The sequence below is a fragment of the Lepisosteus platostomus genome, chromosome 6 (genome assembly GCF_059453375.1).
Source record: "Lepisosteus platostomus isolate fLepPlt1 chromosome 6, fLepPlt1.hap1, whole genome shotgun sequence".
NCBI lineage: Eukaryota > Metazoa > Chordata > Actinopteri > Semionotiformes > Lepisosteidae > Lepisosteus > Lepisosteus platostomus.
The window spans coordinates 48,398,751-48,411,002 of NC_142616.1; the positions used below are offsets into that span (position 1 = coordinate 48,398,751).

The window sequence follows — 12,252 nt, forward strand, 5'->3', positions numbered from 1 at the left end:
ACCTGCCAGTAACCGCAGCGGTGATTGAGTGAGCGAAACCAGGTTGAAATGTAGTCCAGTGCATCATCCATCCGGGACAGCGGATAGGAGTCCTTCCGGATGACCTCGTTCAGCTTCTTGTAGTCCACACAAAACTTCCACGAGCCGTCCTTCTTCCGGACTAAAATGACCGAGGAAGACCACAAACTCGCGGAAGGCTTGATCACTCCCACTGCGGCCATCTCCCGAACCTTTTGCTCTGGCGGGGCAGAATGCGAATCGGTTGCGCATCCCCGGTCTTGATCCTGTGCCGTGTGAGAGCCGTGCGGGTGCAGTCCTCATCACTTGCCGAGAACAGATCTTTTGTTCTCGGCAAGGAGAGACCGCAGCCGCCATTGCTGGTCTGGAGTGAGGCCCTTGCTGCTACGCCGCAGCAGCTCACCCAGAGCATGCCTTATCTCCCTGTCGCGCTTGGCCCCCGCATTCCCCACAGCAGCCACCCCGTCAACCACCAGGCCAGGCGGCCTAGGAGTCAGCTCTGACATGCTCTCCCCGATGCCCGCCGCAGCCACCTCTGCTTCCTGCTTCAGTTAGCCCGTGCTCCCCGGAACCTACCACCCCACCTGCCGCAAGACAGATTCATTCCCCCTGCCCCACCAACTATCCCTGGCCAAGTCAAGGCAACCACCCACCTGCTGCAACCAGTCCAACACCAGGATGTAGTCCTCGCAGATTGGGGTGAGGTAGAAGGGTGCTTTACCAGGGAATAAATAAACCCTGGCTGTGGCCAACCCTTCCTACGGCAGCAGACGGGGTGAAATGCTCCTTCTGGCTCTCCGGAGCAGGGGTAGCATCGTTCAAGGGCAGCCTCCCCCCCCTTTAGGCCGCCCTGCTCCCATTCCCCAGGGCTCTGGCACCCGGCAATCCCAGGTGAAGTGCCCCCTCTCCCCACAGCGGTGGCAGATGACCCCCCATCGTTGCTCCCCCAGTATCGCCGCGCTGGCTATCTCCTCCTCCCTGTCTGATTCCCTGGGTGCCGCCACCACTGCCGGAGCCTCCCCTCTCCTGCCAAAACGCCTTCAGAGGGCTGACGCCAACACCGCGAGTTGTATCGCTAGTCCCTGGGTACATCCAGCAGCGCCTGGCAGGCCTTCTCCTCCAGGACCACGGCAAGGTGGCCTGCCCGCCATCTCCATCTGAGAGCAGCCGTTTGCAAAGGCCGCCATCTAGAACTGGGCCTCAAAAAGTTGCCATGGAACCTCCCCATTATATCGGCTCGATCGCACCGGCGGGGTGGCGGGCTAGACCCAGCTGGGCTGGCGTCTCCTTCCCGCCTGGTGCGTTGGCCGAGTCTGGCATCTCCTTCCCGCCACATGGACTGAGGCAACATGGGAAAAGATTCCTCCTCTGCCAAGTAGGCCGCTGTTGGGTAGCCCTGATAAGGGCTGTGGCCACCGGTGGTGCTGAGGGGCCGTTCCAGCCACTGGCGGCTGCTGCTCGTCCCCAAAAGGCACTTTTGCTGGGGGAACCCTGCTTTTCCGAGTCAGACATCAATGGTATCCTCCCGCTTCTGACACCAATGTAATATTGTCGAGTTTGGCGTGGACGGACACAGACCCAGCACTCCCGGGTGGCAGTTGGATACAAGTATATCAGGGGTGCGAAACAAGGGAACTATTTACAAGAATCCGGACAATCTCACCAAACTGTACACCCGTTTTTCAGTGGGTCAGCTGCACTGGTCAGCGGCTTTCCTAGTCCCCGCCCTGACCACTACTACTCTCGTCCTTCCCCTCGCCGCGTACCCCAGCCGGGTGCTCTTTGGCCGCAGCTCCAGGCGAATGCTCTACAATACTATATATTAATTTAAAGCTTTCTTTTTTGTGATTATCTGTATTTATTTGTGAAAAGAAAATAAAGTTCTTAAAAATCGAAATAGGAGATTTAATGATAGGTGTTTGTGTCCCCACGTGTTGCCTTATTTTTTCTCCGTAAACCGTATTCGCTCCAATATTATTAACCCCTTACCTTGTGCATATAGCGCAATAGACATGTTCCTCTTCACAAATACTTAGTTACAGCTGTTATATTATAGGATATCCATAACTGGGTGATTGCTAGATTGTTAGTCAGAAGAATCGACTCAATGGAGTAGATTTTAGTCTTTCTTTGTTAGTACATATCCATACTACGTTGGGCGCCCCCTTCGTCCCTATCGGCTCTTGTGCTTTGACATACTGTATGTTGTGAATAAAGTTTACTAGATTGAATTTACTCACTGCTGAAAAAAAAAAAGATGGGAGTTGGGAGGAAGCTAGTGTGTTTCCGAAATAGAATTGTTTTCAAATTATTTTATTAACATTCTTTTTATTTCTTTATCTGTTTTTATATTTTTAAAATGGAGTCTTCCGTGTTTTCCGAAGATATGAACGAACCGAAGAAGATCTCCATAGTGGGGTCTGAGCTGGTGGAGAACTACACGGTATGTAACATAAAACATTAACTACATTCCACTGCTTACAAGCTGATAATCTTAATGTCTCCAACACTTCTCTGGTTTGTTTCTCCTGTTGTGGTGTACTGTATGTTGTTCTTGTTGTGGACTTGTGGTAGTGCTACGTTGCGAAATGTATTTTGCAAGTGGGTGGACTCTGCATTAGGTTTCACGGACATTTCTACGTTATATTGGTTGGTGTCACGGGCTAAATTGGTTTTATAAGGGTTAAACCAGTAAGGTTCTAACAAAAAGTATAAAAAGAGGACAGGTATACATTAGATTATGTTTTAACTGTGACGCCTGTTACTCTTTATGACCGACTTCCTCAACCGAATCTGAAGGATTGTTTCATCTTCTTTAAAAGCCAGTTAGGTCCCCTTTTCGGGCCATAAAGGCCCATGGGGGAATGGGGGGGCAAGGGCCACCATTTTTCTTAACCATCCGACACTGGAAGTGGAGGTGATGTGGTCAGCATCACGTTCCGGCCGGCCTATTACCTCCAGAAGGCTTAACCCCTGTTACTCTTTTGTAAAGCAGGCTGAGTGGACTTGGGAGGTGTCTGGAAGGAATTAGAGCAAGCAACGTCGCCTGCCCCTACCCGGGATTTTCTAGCCCATGCCGTCTGAGCTACCACGGCTGTATATTCACTATTGCAGAACATTATTCGCCATTTGAGTCTACAAGCCGTGCTATGTTGGCAAAATGCTATACTGAAGCTGTAAGGAAGTGGGAGCCAGCGTACGTCACTGCTGGAGAGCTGGAAACCACAGCGCTGTGAAATGGTTGCTGCGTTTTCAGTGTGTGCATGAGATCGGCTATGAATTTGCGTAGTTCGCAATTCTAATTTCATTGTTCAAAAATGAGTAATTATTAGCGCACATTGTGGCGCTTCTGACAATTTTTGTAATCATGCAGTAGAGAAGCATGATTGCTTGCTTCTGTTGGAACTTTGCCTCCACTCAAAGCTGAATAATAGACACAGTAAAACAGTTTTTCCATTTTATTTTTACTTCTGAGAAGTTTTCTTTTTACTGAGCCTGTTACTGATAGACAGGTGGGATTTCACCACAAGAATTAAGATAAGATCACTTTATAAGCCATATACAATTTCTTGCATTAGGAATTTGTCTTTTTCACATACCCCAGCTTGCTCTCCATGAGAGACACACACACAGAGACAGGCAGAGAAGCTTGGGGTCAGAGCACAGCCATTGTACAGTGCCCCTGGAGCAGTTGGGGTTAAGGGCCTTGCTCAGGGGCCCTACAGAGTAGGATTCCTCTGCGAGCTGCGGGATTTGAACCGGCAACCTTTCCAACTACAGGCGCAGATCCTTAGCCACAGCACCACTGCTCCGCCTTTAGCTTCTGATATTAAAAAATGAAGCTTGGATAATCTCCTGTGTGGGAGTTCAGAGTAGCTCTTTGTGGAATCTCATATTTACAAGGATGACCATGAATAACTATGCTAAGAACCAGATCTCTTATCTCAATTCATGTACTGTGTGAATGAGTGTGGAAAATGCAGTGTCACTATGTGTCAGTAATGTACAGACCTCTTATGTACCAATACTCTGTAGCACCCCCATTTTGGATGGATGGGTGTAAATGTGTGAGTTTTGCAGGTTCTGAAATTATTTCTGTTTTGTTATTTTAACCTAATCTGAGACTGAACAGTCAAAACATCTTTCATTTCTGCTTTTCCATGTAGTTTTCTACTTTTCAACCTTTAATTGTGACTTTGGTCATGATGCCGTTCTGATACTGTTTTACTGAATGAAATCAATGAAAACCACCAGTCTTATAGTTCTGTACACTATGATTAATGAGTATATGTCACTTTTTAATTGTGCTTTTAAAGCAATGAGCAAAACCGAAATTCAAACCACAGGCACAATTCATTGCTTTATGATGTTCACACAGAACTCCTGGAGCATTATCATAAACAGGCTAATAGGTAGCCAGTCTTATTAAATCCTATTAAATTCTGATATTATATTCTGATCCAAAAGCTGTTTTAAAGGTATAAGTCTTATTTAAAAATAATTGTTTTAAAGGAAATTAGTTTATTTTTAATTTAAAAGTGTGCTGTAAATGCAAAAAAGTAAACTGAAATTACTACTCTTTTAAAAACAATGTTTTGTGGTGGCTAGCTAGCTGTGGCTGGATTTCATTGCTGTGCTCATATGTTTTGCAAACGATGAATTACATCACTGGTGGTATCACAAGATACTGTAATTTGTTAATGAGGTAAGAGTCAAGTCTGTAACATCCAGCACATGCTGCTGTCTTAAAATTGCTGTGCACTGGCTCCTGCAGCTATTTCCTGATATATGGTTTGTTGGAATTCTGAATTGCCATTGATATTTATTTGTTATCTCTGAAATTTATTGTGGGCTGTTTTCAGGTTTACATAATTGAGGTGAAGGTTGGGGACCACCAGTGGACACTCAAGCACCGCTATAGTGATTTTCATGATCTACACGAAAAGGTGAACCTTCCATAGTACTGTAATACTCTGCTATACATTATGTACTTTAATTTTCATCTGCCAGGTATTTGCCCCACTTTCAATTTTCCTCAGATTTTTGGTATCATCTGCAAACTAGACCAAGTTGCTAATTGTACCATAATCTATAGTATTAATATAAATCAGGAAAAGCAGTCCTGGTCTTAATACAGATCACTGTTTTACTCTGCTAATTACATCATCTCAATCAATTGGAGTATTTGCCCAATACTCTATTAAATGTTTTTTGTCCAACAATTTCCCCAATATTTACTTACAACAAAATTGGGGGAGAGCAGTTAAATAAAGTGTACATGAGCAGTATGTAACACATACCTCACATTTAGATATGTCATGTGAGTTTTTCTTCTCTGTCACAGCTCTATTGATAATATATCAGACAATACTTGAATACAAGTCTATGTGTTTCAGAGGCCTGTGTCCTAGACAGAAACCCAGAATATTTGTCCTGAAATACTATGCAAAGCCTTATCATACCAAAATCAGGGCTAAATCTCCTATTTTGGTACAAGGATGCCTAAAAGTGAATGGGAATCAGTCTTTATTCTAAAAATGCATCACTAAATTAGAAGGTAACCTTTTTGACTGAGAATTCCACTAAACAGTAAATTAGATTTTCTTAAATAGGATGCTCTCTAAAACATGGTCTCCAAGACTGGTCATGGGGCGGTGCAGTGGCTCTGTGACTAAGGATCTGCGCCTGTGGCTGGAAGTTTGCCATTGTGAATGTTATTTATTTTATGGCCAATACATGGATCCTTGGTTGTAACATTATTTTATGTACTGTACATGAATATCTTTTAACATTTGGTATTTTTTTAGCTTACTGCAGAAAAGAAGATAGACAAGAATCTGCTTCCGCCTAAGAAGATCATTGGTAAAAATTCTAAAACTTTGGTGGAGAAGAGGCAGAAAGAGCTTGAGGCCTATCTACAGACTCTGCTGCTCAAGTTCCCTGTGGTTGCTCCGAAAGTCTTATCCTGTTTTCTTCATTTCCACTTATATGTAAGTTTGCTTAGTTCTACTATTCAGTTGCATATTCAAGTTGCAATTGCAATGTAATGAAAGAAGCTGGCACACCTACAAACAGCACAAACAAGGACACCCACCTTATTTGTCTGTGCTGTCGAAAGTAGTGTTTGTGCTGCTTTCGTTCCTTAAAAGAAGCATCTATTTTTTCAGGGATGTGATGTCAGTCCCCCCCATAACGGTACTGAAGAACCAAACTGGTCTCATTCATTTGTGCTCTCTCTGTGCTGGTTTGTGCTGTTGAAAGTAGCATCTGAGGTGCTCACATTCCTGAGATATAGTGCCTCCTTTTTCGGGGAGTGACATGACTCTCGTTGCAGTTGTAGGAATCTGAGTGATGTCACAATAGCAATACCAATAGCAGTGAACTTGGCTGCTGAATAAGTCTCCAGCTCCGTACTAAAAATGTTTTTAGTTGCAATGAACCCAAAGTAACTTCCCACTAAAGAACTGAACTAAGTACAGCTCTTGCTGTAGACTAAGTAATTTAATACCATAGGAAGCACAACACTGGATTGCATGGGAATCCAAATGTTGCAGCAGTAGCTTTTTACTAAAATAATATAATTAATAATAATGGCTTACACTTACACTTCTATAGCGCTTTTCTGGACACTCCACTCAAAGCACTTTAAAGGTAATGGGGACTCCCCTCCACCACCACCATCAATGTGCAGCATCCACCTGGATGATGCGATGGCAGCCACAGTGCGCCAGAACACTCACCACACATCAGCTATCAGTGGGGAGGAGAGCAGAGTAATGAAGCCAATTCATAGATAGGGATTATTAGGAGGCCATGATTGGTAAGGGCCAGTGGGAAACTTGGCCAGGGGTTACACCCCTACTCTTTTCGAGAAGCGCCCTGGGATTTTTAATGACCACAGTGAGTCAGGACCTCAGTTTTACGTCTCATCCGAAGGACGGCGCCTGTTTACAGTATAGTGTCCCCATCACTATACTGGGGCATTAGGACCCACATGGACTGCAGGGTGAGCGCCCCCTGCTGGCCGGCACAGGGCCATGTAATATGATTATTATAATATGATAATCATTAATATGTAATGATTTTAAGCATCTATTACTGTGAAATGTAATATTCAACTAATATTGCATTCCAACCAGAATGCAGTAGGCGTATGCCTTATCGTTTAGCCATGAATGAAGCTGTCAATAGTATTAAACCTACTAATGCATGTAAAGCCTGTAGTAAACAGCAATTATGAAATGTATATTTGGATAAAAATTCTGGAGAAGGTTGCACACTAAAATCTACACAAATAGAAGTAAAAGTGACATGACTCTTAGTAAGTGTGTTCAGTCACATCTGGGTGTCACTTGAGTATTTGTTCTGCTGTTTAATTTGATGGAACTCCACACTGGTAATTCTTAGAGGGCAGCAGGAACAGTGTGTTATTTTATGTAGTTAAATGTAAAGCTACATAAAGAAATAGATCCCTTGGATCAAACTTGAGTCTTCATTAGTTTGACCAATGGAAAATCTGGGTCATTATTAAAACTGGAGAGAGACAGCTAGTCCGAAGCATCAAGCTCAACAGACATAAATTGGAAAACACCTTCAGATCAGGTTCAACAAATCTAGCACATGAAAGTGCATGAGGTTTACATTTATAGTATTTTGTACACATAAATGTAGCCTAAGCCTGTTGTAAAAAATGCATTGCCAATGTGTTCTCTTAAGCATCTAACATGTCTCAGTCTGTCTCTTTTATTAATGAAAATGAAGGCCACTGTGATGTGTCTACTTATTTCAAGGTGCACTGAAATTGAGAAAATGTTGTATAGCTAGTTATGTGCCTTATCTGAAATATTTTAACATACATATTCTAAATGATTTTCCAATTCACGGTTACAGGGGAGCATTCCAGTAAGGAAAGGGCACATAGCACGGTACACCCTTGATGGGACACCAATCCATTGCAGTGTAGACACACAGACACAAACATGGACATGCACACTTTTAAACCTGGGGGAGTTTCCTTGCAGCCAGTTAACCTACCATTATGTTTTTGGACTGTAGGAGGAAACCAGAGCACCTGGAGGAAATCCACGTGAACATGGGGAGAACGTACAAACTCCACATATATAACACCCAGGTTCATAACTGAACCATGGGCCCCAGCAGTGCAAGGAAGCAATGCTCACTACTGCTTTACCTGTGCTGCCCCATACATTTATTTATTAAACAATAACATTAAATTACTTTGAACATTCCATTTAAATACGTCAATATATACAGTATATTAATGGTGGTGCACATTTTAGCTTACTGGTTTGAATTCAAGGAGGTATACATCCGCTAAAGGAAATAGATCCAGCGAGCAAATCTACATACAGTACATTACAGTCTTCTTTTTGGGCTCTAGGGCAACAAAAGGTGAACATTTTGAAAGTGGGTGGTGGCTTTCTGTACTCACTGTAAATGATGCCTAGAGTGCTCTGCAAGGAGAAAGCAGGTCCTTTAATGACCCTCGAGTTCAATGCGTTTAGAAAGGAGGTCTGTGAGAGCAAAAATCACTTCAAAGGATCACTTCCTGCCACCTTGACCTGAGAAATTTCCTCATGCCATGGGAAGGAATGAAAGATGGGGACAACAGGCCACTGCCACCATTACAAGACCCTGGGATCAGGATGTACTGTATAGGAGGACTGAATTTATTTCCCTGCAGCTCTTCTTTAAAGAGCCCTGCCACAACATTCTACTTTTACATAATGTTGTTGAACATCTTAGTTCTGTTACATTAGATACTCACATGTAAAAATAATTTTAGTTAATATCCCACCTAAATCTGTATATATTTGTCTGTTCTTTGCAGGAAATCAATGGAATCACAGCAGCACTGGCAGAAGAGCTATTTCACAAAGGTAAGGTGCTTAAAAATGATAAAAACTCTGGTTGTTGATGCTACAGAATATTGTCAGTATCCAAATTCGCAATGTGCTGTATAAAGAAAACAGTTTCCTATAATAATTAATAATAATTCTTTACACTTACACTGATGATACTCCCCTCCACCACCACCAATGTGTAGCACCCACCTGGATCATGCGAAGGCGGCCAAAGTGCGCCAGTACGCTCACCACACATCAGCTCTCAGTGGGGAGAAGAACAGAGTGATGAAGTCAGTTCATAGTTAAGGATTATTAGGAGGTTTAATTGGTAAAGGCCACGGGAAGTTTGGCCAGAACACCAGGGTAATATCCCTACAGTTACATTATAATTGTCCTGCCTTAGTTTTGTTGTAGGAAGGATACCTTAACTGCCAAACATGAACAAATAATGACCTGCTGAGTGTTCTTCCCCAGGAGAACAGCTGCTTGCAGCAGGACAGGTTTTCCTTCTGCGGCCCATGCAGTTATATGCCATCACTCAGCAGCTGAGACTGGCCAAACCTACATGTGCTAATGGAGACGCCAAGGCTGACCTGGGGCATATACTGGATTTTACATGCAGACTCAAATATCTGAAGGTATTCTTAACTTCTTTTTAACTGTAGTTCAGTGATAACTGAAAATGTGGTTACCAGAAGTAATTACTGCAGTATCCGCAGTGTACAGTTTGTGTAAGATCAAGTTTTTTGAAAGTATTAAAAATTTTCTATTATTTTCTGTAAGGTCATGTTTCCTTTTAAAAATCTGTCAGTTCACAAACATTCCTTCCTTTTTTTCATGCTCTTAGATCCCAGGCTCTAGAGGCACTGTGGGTACTAGCAACATTCAGGAGCACCTTCTCCCATTTGACTTATCAGTGTTTAAATCATTGCTTCACATAGAGGTAGGAAAAAACTTTATTCTGTTTAAGAAATCGGTACAAGAAAGGATGCTCCATTCTAACAGAAATGTTATTTTTTAACACATATTTTACCGTAATTCTTATGTCCCTTACTCTTATCATATGTTATGCATTGTAGATTGCCCACTGTGATTTCAAACAGATAAATGGACTTCCATCTTTAAAACAGACCTTGGCTACAATGAGTATTCATTACTCAGCATCATCAGTGAAGGTTGGTCTTTAGATTTGTTTACCAACAAATACTTGAAAATGACAGGTACAGATGCAGCCATTCAAAGTGCGCGGTACAGACACGTACCGCAGGTAATTGGCTGCGGTATTGCGTATCATGACACAAGATGACGCGGTTCGTGATTGGTTGACCGACAGGGGCACTCGTGGTCCGTTGGTCTGTCGTAGAAAGACTTACTGTAAATGTCTCTACTGTGCCCGTTGTAGATGTTGAATTTTACCACTGAAGGGAAATCTTAGTAGCTGAGCATAAAAAGAATAGGAGCATACTGTAACGCGTGTGAAGGCCATAAACGATATTAACTTTGGAACATAAACATACAGTATATAGCTGGTCTTGGTACTTTAAAGAAAAAAATACACACCAGTATTCCATTTCTCCCTAAACATTTTAAGTTTGAAGTCTTTAACTAACGTGATACCGGAGTCAACAAGCATACTTTTAGAATTTGATTAAAAGGAAATATAATATGGAATCGCGTATCTAAAGAATTTAATAACGGTATGATTATAGTCGTGTACTGCGACAGGGCTGTGTAAGGCTGTTTCGCCTCCCTGTGAATGCGAGTTGTCTTGTAGCATACTGGTCTAGGTGCGTGACTAACAACGCACAGGTTGAGTGTTCGAATCCAGCTGGTGCTGGACTTTTCTTTTAACAATCATTTCTTCGAAAAAATAGAATAGCGATATTATGGACAATCAATTGACTTTTATATTTCAAAATATCGCAACATGATCGATTCTAAGTCATTTTTGATAACAATGAATAGTCACCTTCCCTTCTGGCAGCGGTTCCTGCTTCTATTGTGTGTGTGTGTACAACAGAGTAAATTTTTATAGAGAAATGGAGGCTGGACAGTATGCGTTACAATATAAACATTTATATTGATTTAAATCGTGTTCTGATTTAAATCGCAAACGCCTGTTTAATTATGTGTTTTTTAATCATAATCAGGCTAATGCATTTCTACATTTTCTGTATGAACCAGCTTAGAGGTTCATACAGAAAGACAGCTTGTGTTTAAATTGAGTGTAAGGTAATTTATGCTTCTAAAGTCATGGTCAGCATTTATTATTGTACTGTGCTGTAAACTTTTTCTGTGCCTAGCCACATTATTTTATAGCGTTTTTATTGCGTTATTAAATCCGTTGGTGCTGTGTGTTAGTTTCCTGACTCCCATGTCACATGGTCTGTGATTGAATCCCATGGAACTATGACTTTATTTTTTAACAAACATTTCTTTGAAAAAATGAAACGTTTCCCTTGGTCAGAGATTAAATAAAACCTCACTCGCACCAAACAAATTTATATTTCTAAATATCACGACATGATCGAATTTAAGTCTTTTTAATAACAATGAATAGTCACCTATGCGTTACAAAATATACATTTATATTGATTTGAATCGCGTTTTGATTTAAATCGTAAACGCGTGTTTAAATATATGTGTTTAAAGGCGATATACTGTATAAAAGCGCTGATTCCTATGGAGTGTGTTCCGCCGGGGATTCAAAAAAATTATTTTAAATAGGCTGATAAAGCTTAGGCTACTGTAACTGTATTCTAGCCTGTATTACAACAGAACATTGGACAATGCAACGTAAATTGCAAAAATGCACTTGGAATCTGTCCAAGCCCTCCTACAAAAATTATTTAAACTGCGACACTGATCATTCATCTCTAAATAAACTTTATTTTATATAGCGTTTTAAGCGAATAGGTAATTAGATTGCTCATAAACCTAATCGCTTTTTCTACATAAACACAGCGTGATTGCTCTCTGAAAATGCTTTGTTAAAGCAAGTCAGTTAAAGACATAAATTTCTATATTTATGTCTTTATTTAGTGGTCTCATTAGTGACAAAGGCTAAACTTTTTTGGAAAAATGTATTTTATGTGTTGCGGAAAAAACTGACTTGCTTTAACAAAGTATGTTTACAAATCCTTTCACCTGGCAATCTACCTGAATGCCCAACTATCTGAGAAGCCCTCCATGAAACCATGGTTGCTATTAATTCATTTAGGGCTCATTGACAGAATTGCTGTTTTTTATGCATGCTAATTTTCTGATTCCTCACTCTGTTTCATGTTTCACTGTTTTAAATGAACAAGAAATTAGATTATAAATCAGTTATTCTATATAAACACAGTGTAATTGCCCTCCGAAAATC

General features: G+C 41.6%; 1 protein-coding gene across 13 annotated transcripts in view; it reads left to right on the plus strand.

Moving 5' to 3' along the window:
- Nucleotides 1–2,234: 2,234 nt before the first annotated feature.
- Nucleotides 2,235–12,252, plus strand: part of nisch (nischarin) — a 40,573-nt gene continuing 30,555 nt past the window's right edge. For 4 of the 13 annotated variants that reach the window (XM_088636138.1, XM_088636136.1, XM_088636141.1 and 1 more), the window contains exons 1-7: nt 2,236–2,461; nt 4,881–4,964; nt 5,826–6,008; nt 8,870–8,918; nt 9,360–9,523; nt 9,733–9,828; nt 9,965–10,060. In XM_088636138.1, coding sequence (XP_088492264.1) covers nt 2,378–2,461; nt 4,881–4,964; nt 5,826–6,008; nt 8,870–8,918; nt 9,360–9,523; nt 9,733–9,828; nt 9,965–10,060 — 756 coding nt within the window. In that variant the 5' untranslated portion in view covers nt 2,236–2,377. Of the gene's footprint in view, nt 2,462–4,880; nt 4,965–5,825; nt 6,009–8,869; nt 8,919–9,359; nt 9,524–9,732; nt 9,829–9,964; nt 10,061–12,252 lie in introns of all 13 variants that reach the window. The other 9 variants (XM_088636129.1, XM_088636130.1, XM_088636133.1 and 6 more) reach the window with 4 other exon arrangements.